The 15,160-nt window shown below is 44.3% G+C and overlaps 1 protein-coding gene across 1 annotated transcript in view; it reads left to right on the forward strand.

The window, feature by feature from the left end:
* Nucleotides 1-15,160, forward strand: part of asah2 (N-acylsphingosine amidohydrolase 2) — a 95,912-nt gene that overhangs the window by 40,745 nt on the left and 40,007 nt on the right. The window contains exons 15-16 of the mRNA XM_078222924.1: nucleotides 1,047-1,086; nucleotides 5,148-5,246. Of these exons, the coding sequence (XP_078079050.1) occupies nucleotides 1,047-1,086; nucleotides 5,148-5,246 (139 nt within the window). The remainder of the gene's footprint in view (nucleotides 1-1,046; nucleotides 1,087-5,147; nucleotides 5,247-15,160) is intronic.

Below are 15,160 nucleotides of genomic sequence, written 5' to 3' on the forward strand. Positions count from 1 at the left end.
ATAGGAACAGGAATATGCCATTTAGCCCCTCGAGCCGTTTCTGCTATTCAGTAAATCAGGCTGATCTGTGAGCTATCTCCACATGCCTGCCTTTGTGCAATATTCCTGAATACAAAAAAATCAATCAATCCCAATTTTAAAACTGACACTTGATCTACCAACAGTTACCTAAGATAGCACCTTCCAAACCCACAACACCTATCATCTAGAAGGACCAAGGGTGGCAGGCACAGGGGAACAACACCACCTGGAAGTTCCCCTCTGAGCCGCTCGCTACCCTGACTTGGAAATATATCGCTGTTCCTTCGCCATCCCTGGGACAAAATGCTGGAACTCCCTCTTGAACAACACTGAGGGTGTACCCAAACCACATGGGCTGCAGCAGTTCAAGAAGGCAGCTAACTACCACCTTTTAAAGGGCAATTAGGGATGGGCAATAAATGCTGGCCTATCCAGCAACTCCCACATCCCGTTGGGGGATTTAAAAGAAAATTGTGGGGAGAGTTCCAAATTTCTACTACCCCTTGCAAGTATAAATGTTTCCTTTTTTCACTTGGACTATGCCCTCCAGTCCTGAAATCCCCAAATAGTGTCTCTCCATCTACCCTGTCTGATACCCTTGACATCTTGGGGGAAATAAAGGGGGTTGAGGGGGGGGGGGGGTGGAATCTCTTGTTTACGGTTACCTTAGAAAAGGAATAATCCTTTGCCAGGCAGATTGCGTCTGCTCTGTTGCAAGTGCCTGTGTTTGTTTTCATGTTGTCCATTTTAATAACACTCCCTCAGTGGCACTTTCCTATCATTCGCTGATGCTAATGCTGCCAGATAGCAGTCAAGTGAAATCAATTATTTGGATTGATTGTTTGTACATTGGGTGGAGAGGGAAGGTGGGGGGAGGGGTGTGATGGGGTGGGGGGGGGGGGTGGGGGGAGGGGTGTGGTGGGATGGGGAGGGGTGGTGGGGTGGGTGGTAGTGGTTAACCATCCTTGTGAAAAGGAGTGTTTTTAAAGTTCTCCAAATTTCTCTCTCTGATTTCTTTTCCCTAGCACTATGTCAGGAAGAAGACTGCGAGAAGCCGTGAAGCATGTAAGTGATTAATCTATGCCAAGTAACGCCAAGTACTTTAGACATGTTCAAGGGTGCTTAAGCTGAGAAGTACATCAAAAATAGCTCAGTTATGAGCTCCCCAATGATCCGGTGGATAAAGGCACAATTGATTGCGGCATTAAGCCAGACAGGTCAGAGAGTCCTGGGTGTGATTCATGGCCTCTGCTTTATCAGCTGATCTAAGCCAAGGGAGCATTTAAGGCATTTTATGCACCAAGTACCGAGTGCAGGTTAAAGGAACAATTAACCCAAGTTTCCTCCTAATTGCTATTCAGCGGTACTTGCCAATAAATGGCCAGTGTGAACGTGGGATGGGAACGGGATCAGGCACAGCTGTGATGCCCTCTGTGGTCGAATAGCTCACTGACACTCTGGCGAGACTTGAACAGGAGGGAGGGCCATGTGACTGAGGTATAGAGGCTGGAAAAAAACAATGCATTCATACTCACTGGGTATACAAAATCAAATCGCGGTGTACATCGATTCCTTATGGATTGCACACTATCCTTGCATACTATTGCATTCATATTTTCTATGTTGTCTCTGACACTTTATTATTGAAAAGGCCCATCCTGCTGAGAAACAGCGGTCAGTCTCCAGACCCCGCACTGCTTCTCTATTCAATCGTGTAAAACCTTTACAAAAATGGCCTGGAGCCATCTGTGACATTCCCCACCTCGTAAGTGCCTCTGCATGGTGCCTGTAACCTTAAACATGCTACACGAGACTTTCACACGCTGTCACTCGAGCCAGCTCCTTGAAACTCTAATACTACGCTTTGCATCAGTACATCCTCCACTTCAGTTTATTTTCATTGCTAACATAAACTGTCCTATTAAACCCTTAAGTGTTCCAATAAAACCTTCAAAATGTTAAAAAATCAATTGATAAGAAGAAACATCATGGCCAAGATTTGCCCCCAACAAAACAAGTGTCATAATAGTGAGAATAGTGGAGTGATGCATGGATCGCAATTGTCCCACACAGTCATTTTTTTCAGTTGCACATCAGTTTTGATGGGGTGGGTGGGTGGGGGTTGGTGGGAGAGGGAGGGGTGGCTAAACACACCAGTGAGCCTGGCTGCAAGCTGTTCGGGGACCAGTTTGAGAAGGCGCCCTGATCTCTCAGTACACTGAGGGGTCCCCTTCCCTCTCCCAATGGACATCGAGATCCCCCCTCATCGGTGGTATGTTTCTCCATATCCTTCCTGACAAAGATCGCTGGCATTGGGGCCTTCCATTGGCTCCCCTTCATGACCTCTGACATGCACCACCCCACTCATGTCCCCCTATACACTCCCCCTTCATGCTCCACCTCTGCATTGCCAGAGTGCCAGGTGGGTTCTGTCAAGCCATGCCCCCCACCACCGAGGGGCTTCAAAGTCCTCCGAGCTTCCTGGCATGGCCATTATGCCTGGTCTCCACTATGGAGACCAGTAGTGATTCTCACTGGTCTCGTGCCACGCCCAAAGATCAGAATGTCCCGGGAGTGGGAGAATCTGGCATCAAATGGGCTAAACATATTTAAATACTACTTAAAATATGCTAATTGGCATCGCTCCCTTCCTGGACGCAATCCGGTTTGCGGCAGTGGAAAGGGACTGGGACAATTGCAAACCATCTGAGCTGGGTGCAGAACCAATCTTTAGGCCTGCACACTATTGTCCGGGGTCGGTGTGCTCTGTGCCAGGTACGGCGAGGTCGGAAAAGCACCCCCTATGTTTTCTACAACCTCTAGAAATTCCAGAGCATCGTTTTTTTAAAGTATAGTCACTGTTGGAATGTAGCCACTTTATGCACAGCAAGCTCCCACAAACTGCAATGTTCAAATAACTATTTTTCATGGTGTTTGGTTGAGAAATAACTATTGGCCGTGGCACCAGGGACAGCTTCACTCTTTGAAATAGTACCATGGAAACCATTACTTTGAGTGGGCAGACAGCAGGGTCTCGTTTTAATGCCTCATTCAAAGGATGAAGGTGCACCCCTCCCTCAGTGCGGAACTGGAGTGCCAACCTAGATTTTGCGCTCAGGTCGCTGGAACAAGTTTTAAACCCCGAACTTTTGAGCACAGAAGGAAGAGGGCTACTCGCTGAGTTAAAGCTGACACCTGAGTTAAGTGTTATTAGGAATTATTACAGTTGACAAGTGTTCTCACTCAAGCAATGTTTTCTCTGGGACTCTGGTGTTTCAACAGACTAATGGATTTCTCGGTTCTCAGCCAAGCCTCATTGTGTCTTCTTGGCTGAGAGCCCAGACATCCATTAGAGTACTAAAACACCTGCCATTACTGCCCTCAGATATAGCTGCACTGAAAAAGTCACAAACATGAAGCTTCAAGTAGCATCTTTTTTAGTATTTTATTTTCCATTCTCTCTTTCAGCAGGTTCTGTCCCATTCTCCCAGAGTAAACATTAGATGGAATATCATTTAAATTTATAGGTGACACGTGCAGGGAATCTTCAGCAGGAGGAGATAAAATCCAAAAACAATCTTAAAACAGTGACTACACTTCAAAAACTACAAGTATTTAATTGGTTGTAAACCACTTTGGGGCCTTTTGGGTTGTGAAGGGCACTATATGAATGTAAATCTTCCTTCCTTTTCTACAAATGCCGAGTTTGTATGCGGCATAGCTCCAGACTCAGGAACGTTTCCTGGGTATCTTTATGTTCTTATTGGCTAAACAAGTGATTCTAATTCGATCAGATTGTAGATTATTCCAGTCCATTCATACAGATTCAGTCCTGTCTCAAAGTCACTTTTCCTTGTTGCTGCATCCTTTACAAATATACTAAATATCAAACATCAACCAGCTCGCCTCCCCGAACCCCAGTCGATGAACTTCCATGCTCCCAGCGACTTTTCTTGTTCAATGCAAATATTGGGCAGGATTTTTCTTTTGTGCACAGGCTGATTTCTGAATCTCGACCCTGCCTGTTCTCAGTGTGACACACCCAATATGATTTTGAAAGGAATTGGCTAATTCGTGAACAGAAGGAAGGTTTGCTGCCCAATTAAAGATGTTGGACAGGCTCTCATCATCCTCGCTCAAGATCTGGGTGCCCACTCAACACTTTCAAACTCTTTGAAAGTTAACAGAGCCACAGGTGCGAGACTGCATTTGCCAAGGAGAAAGCCTCCACAGAGCAGTTTGTGGCTGCAGCCATGTTTCTGGATTGGGTAGGGGTGGGAGGCTGGTTGAAAGCCCATCCTGATTGCTCGCTCCCTCAATCTGCTGCCAGGAGGCTGCAGCTGTTGTCCCACCAACCAGGCCTCCTTGAAAAGGGCCTGGAGGAGGCAAGCTGTTGGCTAGCCAGCATACTGCTCTCTGGCAGCAACTTCTCTGCCTGGCCACCTCTGCTTCTGCCTCTAAAATATGGCCCATTGAACCAGAAGAATGGAGGGAGCATACAATCCCTGACTAAAACCCAACCCTCCCTCAATAAATTCCCTGACTAAAACCCAACCCTCCTCCAATAAACTCTGATTAAAATCCAACCCTCCTTTAATAAACTTCCTGACTAAAACTCAACACTCCTTCAACAACCTTCCTGACTAAAACCCAACCCTCCCTCAATAAACTTCCTGACTAAAACTCAACCCTCCTTCAATAAACTCCCAGACTAAAACCCAACCCTCCTTCAATAAACTTCCTGACTAAAACTCAACTCTCTCTCAATAAACTTCCCGACTAAAACTCACCCCTCCCTCAATAAACTTCCTGACTAAAACTCAACCCTCCTTCAATAAATTCTGACTAAAACTCAACCCTCCTTCAATAAACTTCCTGACTAAAACTCAAACCGCCCTCAATAAACTCCCAAAACGTAAATCTCTGGGGCTTTGTATTATGCGTTGCCAGATATTATTTAATCATGTTTAGCATTAGAAGTTGCCCAGAAGCTTTTAAGACACCAATGAATGAGCATGAAGTGAATTAATTATTTAGCATTATTAATATTATTGTATATTATTATGAAACCAATTGCACTAATTGGAGCAGCACTAATAATAGATTACTTGCTTTTTCCCTGGCAGGTACTTGAATCCACTGGGTCTTTGAAGGATGTTGATGTTGTTGTTTCAGGCCTATGTAATGTTTATACACATTATATCACTACATATGAAGAATACCAGGTATGATGCCACTTTGTCTTCAAGAGGATGATTTAACAAAAGATATTCTTTCCATGTGGAAATCTAATTCATATTAAAGGAGTTTCCCAGGAGCACTCTATAGATACTTTTTTCTTTCATGATTTTCCTATTATAGTTTTTCCTATTTCCCATTTATAGTTATATTCAGGGTTAAAATCTGTTGGTGCCTGCAGATTTTGCCATGGAAAGCAACAATTTGACCCCAATGCCCACACCATCCAAAAGGCTCGAAACTCCACATGGAGCTCATCCTTCACAGGATTGAATTGTTGGCTTTCATGCCTATTCGGGAATGTGGAGGGCAATAGGAGGGGACTCTGGGTAGGCCATGGCTTTCGGGTGTACTGTTCAGCAGAAAGGAGCATTATTCCTCATTCTGGCTTGACATCTAAACTTAGAAAATATGCCTTCATTAGACATCTTTCTAGAGATGGCTGCTTGTCTAGTCCCATTCATGCCTGGACATCCTGAGCAGAGCAAAGTAGATGCTTTGTCTGCTCTGGATAGCCCAGTTTCCATGAGATGTCCTGAGATAATAATTGGGCCCCTTATTAGCACATGTAGGGGATTTAATGTTTCAGATGCTCATCCCGAGGGTCTAAAGCAATATTGCCAATTCAGTATCTTTGTGAAGGCAGGACAGTATAGGTCACTGACCTTTGAAATTGACCTCTGCAATTTCCATCGTTACTTCCCTCAGGAACCTAGGATGCATGCCATCCAGACCGAGTAACGTGCCTACTTTAAGGACCACTAGCCCTTTAAATATCTCCTCTTTATCTATTGTTATCTTGTGTATTATTGCTACAGCCTTCTCGTTTACCCATAACATTGGCCATGTCCTCTTCTGTAATGAAGGCAGGTGCAAAGTACTCATTTAGCAACTCAGCCCTATCTTCCAGCTCCAGTGAAGACTTATTTTGTCCTTTGTCCAACTCTCCATTTGACTACCCTTTACTATTTATATGTTTATAAAAGACTTTTGGATTCCATTTTGTTTTGGCCAATAATATATTCTCATATTTCCTCTTTGTTTAATTCTCCAATGCATGTTTTCTCTTCAGCTTGCTTTGAGTTTGCATCTATAATATTATTTAAATGAGGTTCAGTGAAGTAATTGGCAAAGAAAGAATTTAAACGGGGAATGGGGAAAGGCCAGGGTTGAGAATGGATGGCATCAGTTGAAGACCAAGCATCGGAATGATGGGCTGAATAGGCTATCTTTTCTTTGTCATTTGTGTAAATATGGAGAATACATGACCGACATCTACCACATAATTTCTTTACCCAGTGATGCAATTAGATTTAAAAATAATTGAGAACAACAGCAATAACTTTTATTAATAGCACCTTTAACATAGAAAAATGTCCGAAAGTGCTCCACAATTGTGTAATCAGGCAAAAACTGAATCCAAACCGAGAAATTATCATATTGCTTGGACAATATGATGCACCGGATGGTAAGGATTTTAAAAACTATTACATAGGAAATAGCATTATATTCAGACCATTAAGATGCCTGACAATTTAGGTGACTTATTCCCAGGAATGAAGTTCATCTTTATGCTTCAGCAAATAGAATAGATGGCCAGCTTGTTCAGAGTTGGATTTTATGGAGGGATGAGAGAGCGATGGGGAGGCATCGAGAGGAAATTATGGAGCATAAGGGCTAAGATAGCTGAAGGCACAACCGCCGATAGTGGAGTGAAGGATGCACAAACAGAGCTGGAGGAATGCAGAGTTTTCAACGGACAGTGGGTCTGGAGGAGATTCCAGAGATTGGGAGAGGGAAAATCCAAGATGAGGAGCAAGTGCTCATTGCGTGAGACATGACTAAAAGAAGACTTGATAAATTAAGATGGAGTGAGTTGGTGATCTCAAGCTTTTAAAAGCCTGAAGATTATATGAATGCACATGGGGTAGGAAGATATAAGACATAGGAGCGGAAGTAAGGCCATTCGGCCCATCGAGTCCACTCCACCATTCAATCATGGTTGATTTCAACTCCATTTACCCGCTCTCTCCCCATAGCCCTTAATTCCTCGAGAAATCAAGAATTTATCAATTTCTGTCTTGAAGACGCTCAACGTCTCGGCCTCCACAGCCCTCTGTGGCAATGAATTCCACAGACCCACCACTCTCTGGCTGAAGAAATTTCTCCTCATCTCTGTTCTAAAGTGACTCCCTTTTATTCTAAGGCTGTGCCCCCGCGTCCTAGTCTCCCCTGTTAATGGAAACAACTTCCCTACGTCCATCCTATCTAAGCCGTTCATTATCTTGTAAGTTTCTATCAGATCTCCCCTCAACCTCCTAAACTCCAATGAATATAATCCCACGATCCTCAGACGTTCATCGTATGTCAGGCCTACCATTCCTGGGATCATCCGTGTGAATCTCCGCTGGACCCGCTCCAGTGCCAGTATGTCCTTCCTGAGGTGTGGGGCCCAAAATTGCTCACAGTACTCCAAATGGGGCCTAACCAGTGCTTTATAAAGCCTCAGAAGTACATCCCTGCTTTTGTATTCCAAGCCTCTTGAGATAAATGACAACATTACATTTGCTTTCTTAATTACGGACTCAACCTGCAAGTTTACCTTTAGAGAATCCTGGACTAGGACTCCCAAGTCCCTTTGCACTTTAGCATTATGAATTTTGTCACCGTTTAGAAAATAGTCCATGCCTCTATTCTTTTTTCCAAAGTGTACGACCTCGCACTTGCCCACGTTGAATTTCATCAGCCACTTCTTGGACCACTCTCCTAAACTGTCTAAATCTTTCTGCAGCCTCCCCACCTCCTCAATACTACCTGCCCCTCCACCTATCTTTGTATCATCGGCAAACTTGGCCAGAATGCTCCCAGTCCCGTCATCTAGATCGTTAATATATAAAGAGAACAGCTGTGGCCCCAACACTGAACCCTGCGGGACACCACTTGTCACCGGTTGCCATTCTGAGAAAGAACCTTTTATCCCAACTCTCTGCCTTCTGTCTGACAGCCAATCGTCAATCCATGTTAGTACCTTGCCTCGAATACCATGGGCCCTTATTTTACTCAGCAGTCTCCCGTGAGGCACCTTGTCAAAGGCCTTTTGGAAGTCAAGTATCACACACATGGAGACACATTCCAGCGTAAATCTGTTTATACTGTGGTTATATACGGATCCTGAACATTCTAAAAAAAATGAAATAGTTTGGCAGCAGGTGGGAGAGATGCATTAATATTGGATTCCAAGGCAGATGGTGAAGTATGGAATTCAAAGAATATCTTTTCTTGATAGTTCCTTTGCTTCCAGAATTACTTCTGTCTGCCTCTTTCTTTCTAACCCAATCCTCTTTATAAGTCTTCAAAGTTTTTAATCAAATAATGCCCTTCACTTGTGTATCTAACTATATAATTAACATGCACTGGCATTATGTAACCCAACGATCGGTCTATGCGCAACTTGCCTTAATCTTATTCTTTTGGAAGTGATTTTATTTCTGCTGGTCAGTTTCAGTTATTTGGTTTTGTGTGGGTATTTCCCTATTATTGTTGACAGAGTTGATGAACGGATGTTAATGTACTATACAATATCCTGTAGAAAGGTCAGGGTTCTGTTGATGTACGATACAATATCCTGTAGAAAGGTCAGGGTTCTGTTGGTGTACGATACAATATCCTGTAGAAAGGTCAGGGTTCTGTTGATGTACTATACAATATCCTGTAGAAAGGTCAGGGTTCTGTTGGTGTACGATACAATATCCTGTAGAAAGGTCAGGGTTCTGTTGATGTACTATACAATATCCTGTAGAAAGGTCAGGGTCCAGTTGATGTACTATACAATATCCTGTAGAAAGGTCAGGGTCCAGTTGATGTACTATACAGTATCCTGTAGAAAGGTCAGGGTCCAGTTGATGTACTATACAATATCCTGTAGAAAGGTCAGGGTCCAGTTGATGTACTATACAATATCCTGTAGAAAGGTCAGGGTTCTGTTGATGTACTATACAATATCCTGTAGAAAGGTCAGGGTTCTGTTGATGTACTATACAATATCCTGTAGAAAGGTCAGGGTCCAGTTGATGTACTATACAGTATCCTGTAGAAAGGTCAGGGTTCTGTTGATGTACTATACAGTATCCTGTAGAAAGGTCAGGGTTCTGTTGATGTACTATACAATATCCTGTAGAAAGGTCAGGGTCCAGTTGATGTACTATACAATATCCTGTAGAAAGGTCAGGGTTCTGTTGATGTACTATACAATATCCTGTAGAAAGGTCAGGGTTCTGTTGATGTACTATACAATATCCTGTAGAAAGGTCAGGGTTCTGTTGATGTACTATACAATATCCTGTAGAAAGGTCAGGGTTCTGTTGATGTACTATACAATATCCTGTAGAAAGGTCAGGGTCCAGTTGATGTACTATACAATATCCTGTAGAAAGGTCAGGGTTCTGTTGATGTACTATACAGTATCCTGTAGAAAGGTCAGGGTTCTGTTGATGTACTATACAATATCCTGTAGAAAGGTCAGGGTTCTGTTGATGTACTATACAATATCCTGTAGAAAGGTCAGGGTTCTGTTGATGTACTATACAATATCCTGTAGAAAGGTCAGGGTCCAGTTGATGTACTATACAGTATCCTGTAGAAAGGTCAGGGTTCTGTTGATGTACTATACAATATCCTGTAGAAAGGTCAGGGTTCTGTTGATGTACTATACAATATCCTGTAGAAAGGTCAGGGTCCAGTTGATGTACTATACAATATCCTGTAGAAAGGTCAGGGTTCTGTTGATGTACTATACAGTATCCTGTAGAAAGGTCAGGGTTCTGTTGATGTACTATACAATATCCTGTAGAAAGGTCAGGGTTCTGTTGATGTACTATACAATATCCTGTAGAAAGGTCAGGGTTCTGTTGATGTACTATACAATATCCTGTAGAAAGGTCAGGGTCCAGTTGATGTACTATACAGTATCCTGTAGAAAGGTCAGGGTTCTGTTGATGTACTATACAATATCCTGTAGAAAGGTCAGGGTTCTGTTGATGTACTATACAATATCCTGTAGAAAGGTCAGGGTTCTGTTGATGTACTATACAATATCCTGTAGAAAGGTCAGGGTTCTGTTGTACTATACAGTATCCTGTAGAAAGGTCAGGGTTCTGTTGATGTACTATACAATATCCTGTAGAAAGGTCAGGGTTCTGTTGATGTACTATACAATATCCTGTAGAAAGGTCAGGGTTCTGTTGATGTACTATACAATATCCTGTAGAAAGGTCAGGGTTCTGTTGATGTACTATACAATATCCTGTAGAAAGGTCAGGGTTCTGTTGATGTACTATACAATATCCTGTAGAAAGGTCAGGGTTCTGTTGATGTACTATACAATATCCTGTAGAAAGGTCAGGGTCCTGATTGCGCACAGACTGAATGTGCTCAGCAATCAGGAGCCTGACCTTCCGGTTGCTGTGATGTGGAGATGCCGGCGTTGGACTGGGGTAAACACAGTAAGAAGTTTAACAACACCAGGTTAAAGTCCAACAGGTTTATTTGGTAGCAAAAGCCACACAAGCTTTCGAGGCTCTGAGCCCCTTCTTCAGGTGAGTGGGAATTCTGTTCACAAACAGAACTTATAAGACACAGACTCAATTTACATGAATAATGGTTGGAATGCGAATACTTACAACTAATCCAGTCTTTAAGAAACAAAACAATGGGAGTGGAGAGAGCATCAAGACAGGCTAAAAAGATGTGTATTGTCTCCAGACAAGACAGCCAGTGAAACTCTGCAGGTCCACGCAACTGTGGGAGTTACAAATAGTGTGACATAAATTCTGATTCTAGGATCGCATGATAAAGACTCAGGAGGAAAAAAGCAGAAATATTTATGTGAAATAGTGTGACATAAACCCAATATCCCGGTTGAGGCCGTCCTTGTGTGTGCGGAACCTGGCTATCAGTTTCTGCTCCGCGACTCTGCGCTGTCGTGTGTCGCGAAGGCCGCCTTGGAGAACGCTTACCCGAATATCAGAGGCCGAATGCCCGTGACCGCTGAAGTGCTCCCCAACAGGAAGAGAACAGTCTTGCCTGGTGATTGTCGAGCGGTGTTCATTCATCCGTTGTCGCAGCGTCTGCATAGTTTCCCCAATGTACCATGCCTCGGGACATCCTTTCTTGCAGCGTATCAGGTAGACAACGTTGGCCGAGTTGCAAGAGTATGTACCGTGTACCTGGTGGATGGTGTTCTCACGTGAGATGATGGCATCTGTGTCGATGATCCGGCACGTCTTGCAGAGGTTGCTGTGGCAGGGTTGTGTGGTGTCGTGGTCACTGTTCTCCTGAAGGCTGGGTAGTTTGCTGCGGACAATGGTCTGTTTGAGGTTGTGCGGTTGTGAGGTACACGGTACATACTCTTGCAACTCGGCCAACGTTGTCTACCTGATACGCTGCAAGAAAGGATGTCCCGAGGCATGGTACATTGGGGAAACTATGCAGACGCTGCGACAACGGATGAATGAACACCGCTCGACAATCACCAGGCAAGACTGTTCTCTTCCTGTTGGGGAGCACTTCAGCGGTCACGGGCATTCGGCCTCTGATATTCGGGTAAGCGTTCTCCAAGGCGGCCTTCGCGACACACGACAGCGCAGAGTCGCGGAGCAGAAACTGATAGCCAGGTTCCGCACACACAAGGACGGCCTCAACCGGGATATTGGGTTTATGTCACACTATTTCACATAAATATTTCTGCTTTTTTCCTCCTGAGTCTTTATCATGCGATCCTAGAATCAGAATTTATGTCACACTATTTGTAACTCCCACAGTTGCGTGGACCTGCAGAGTTTCACTGGCTGTCTTGTCTGGAGACAATACACATCTTTTTAGCCTGTCTTGATGCTCTCTCCACTCCCATTGTTTTGTTTCTTAAAGACTGGATTAGTTGTAAGTATTCGCATTCCAACCATTATTCATGTAAATTGAGTCTGTGTCTTATAAGTTCTGTTTGTGAACAGAATTCCCACTCACCTGAAGAAGGGGCTCAGAGCCTCGAAAGCTTGTGTGGCTTTTGCTACCAAATAAACCTGTTGGACTTTAACCTGGTGTTGTTAAACTTCTTCCGGTTGCTTGCCATTTTAACTCACGATCCTGCTGCAATGTTCCAGTGAAGCTCAACACAAACTGGAGGAACAGCATCTCATCTTCTGGCTCAGCACATTACAACCTTCCGGCCTCAACATCGAATTCAACAACTTCAGTTGATTAGCTCTATCCCACCTCGACCTCTTTGTTTCCATTTTATTTTATTTTTAACTGTTCCCTACGTTTTATTTCTTTATTGCCTTTATTTTTCTTTCCCCCCCACTCTTCCCCCTATTTTATCCCTCCTTTTTTACCTTTCCTCCCCCTTTGCTTCCCTTCCCCCTTTTTCTTAATTTTACCTCTCTCCCACCCATCTCCCTCCTCCCCCCACATCTTCATCTGTCACAGTTTGCCCTCTGATTTCAGCTTCTCTGTCATTTGGCCATTCACACCTTCTATTCTCTCTATGGACAGCCATTAGCACCTCTTAGTCTTTCCCCTTGGTTTCTGTGGCTATGACTCATCTTTCATTCCCTCCCCCTGCAGTATAGATATCTCCCACTTTCTATGCCTTTTAGCTTTGACAAAGGGTCATTTGGTCTCGAAACGTCAGCTCTTTTCTCTTCTTGCTGCCAGACTTGCTGAGATGTTCCAGCATTTTCTCTTGTGGTTTCAATTTCCTGTAAAATACTCAGGCCACTAGCATTTAGTGGCTTTGATGGTTAGCACTGCTGCCTCACAGCACCAGAGACCCAGGCTCAATTCCGGACTCGATCTGTGTGGAGTTTGCACTTTCCCCCTGCGTGGGTTTCCTCCGGGTGTTCCGATTTCCTCCCACACTCCAAAGATGTGCAGGTTAGGTGGATTGGCCGTATTAAATTAACCCTAGTGTCAGGGGGATAAGCAGGGTAAATATGTGGGGTTACAGGAATAGGGCCTGGGTGGGATTGTTGTCGGTGCAGACTCGATGGGCCGAATGGCCTCCTTCTGTACTGTAGGGATTCCATGATAAACTCTCCATTAACAGCTGATCTGTAGCTTTAAGTAGTGATTTGCCGTAAAGGTGGGGCGATTGGTTTATGCGCAGAATCCTCGCAAACTGGATTTTCTAAATGAATTTTCTTCCCGTTTGGTTTCCTGCCTATTTCCTGGAGCTTGCTTTTTCTTCAAAGTGAGGAAGGGGAGATTAGGCTGTGGATTTTACCGTGAATCCCAGCCTGTGAGTTTCAGAAGTGTCAACACTGGGGAAATGGGATTAAGGTTTATGATGTGTTTGATTCCAAGAGAAAGTCCCTTCGAGTATGGGAGGGTTTTTGCTTTTCAGAGTGCAATTGTCACATCAGCTAACAGGTATTGTAATTTTAATGTGGCTGTCGCCCACAAACACCTTAAAATTTATGTTTGCTAAATTGTTTAAGTGCCATTATCAAGTGAAACTGAATGGGTCTGAGATGCCTCAACAAAGGTCTGCTTGTAGAATGGAACAGTCATTTCATCCCTTTCACTCAGCATCCTCTAGCTCACTCCAAGCTGGGATGCTGAAGAGCTTTGCTTGAGCACAGTGCTCCATCTAGTGGTCCAGCCAGAAGCTGGCAGGTTTTGCCCAGTCCACATGGAGGCTGAGCTTTCAGGCCAGGAGCCGAAGACATTGAATGCGATTTATTTAAATGACTATTCGGCAAACACCTTGTTTTAAATTCTGTTCAAAGTTTGAACCCGTGTTTCAAATCTAAATCCATGCAGTATAAATCACAGAGCTACCTACCTGGCCCAATTGTGTCCCTTATTGAAACTCAATGGGCGGGATTTTCGGGCCGCACTCGTCCCAAAACAGGAGAATCTCGCCTGAGGTCAATGAACCTCTCCATGGTCTGTCCCACGCCCACTACCATTCCCGTGGCGGGTTGAACGGGAAAATTCGCCCCAATGTTCAATACCCTTTTGATTTGATTTATTATTGTCGCATGCATTGGGATACAGTGAAAAGTATTGTTTCTTGCGCGCTATACAGACAAAAACATAATGTTTCTTAGGAGAGCAAGGAAAGGAGAAGGTGCAGGATACAGCGTTGCAGTTACAGGTCGGGTGAAGTGAAAAACCCTCGATCTACACTTTGGATTTTATTGCTGAAATCATGTTTCTCCAGTCTGTGTGAATTGCTGGGGTCGGGCTATGACTTGAGGAATGACTTCTTCAATGAAGCTGTGTATGATGCAATCTGAAGATCATTCCAACTCAGTTTTTGGCAGATGTTGAAAGAGATTTTTTTTCCTCCTGATGCAATTGAGATTCTGGCCAAGAGCCAGACCTGTTTTTCAAGTTCAAAATGGGCAACTTGACATTCAGCATGGCGGAGGGGCGCTTGCACTCATTATGGGCCATGGGTGCACCGCTCAAACGTACAATCCCTACAGTGCAGAAGGAGTCCATTCAGCCCATCGAGTCTGTACCGACCACAATCCCACCCAGGCCCCATTCCCGTAACCCCACATATTTACCCTGCTAATCCGCCTGACGCTAGGGTCAATTTAGCATGGCCAATCAACCTAACCTGCACATCTTTGGACTGCGGGAGGAAACCGGAGCACCTGAAGGAAACCCACGCAGACACGGGGAGAACGTGCAAACTCCACACAGACAGTGACCCGAGGCCGGAATTAATCCCGGATCCCTGGCGCTGTGAGGCAGCAGTGCTAACCACTGTGCCACCGTGCCATCCATCATTCAGTGAAGGCCAGGACCAGCCTCTGAAATGGGTGGGTGGGGGGGAGAGGGAGCTGCGGGGGCAGCTCTTTGTAAATGTCAATCAGGGTCCTAACACTTGTTT

Source organism: Mustelus asterias, chromosome 11 (assembly GCF_964213995.1).
Source record: "Mustelus asterias chromosome 11, sMusAst1.hap1.1, whole genome shotgun sequence".
In the NCBI taxonomy this organism is placed as follows: Eukaryota; Metazoa; Chordata; class Chondrichthyes; order Carcharhiniformes; family Triakidae; genus Mustelus; species Mustelus asterias.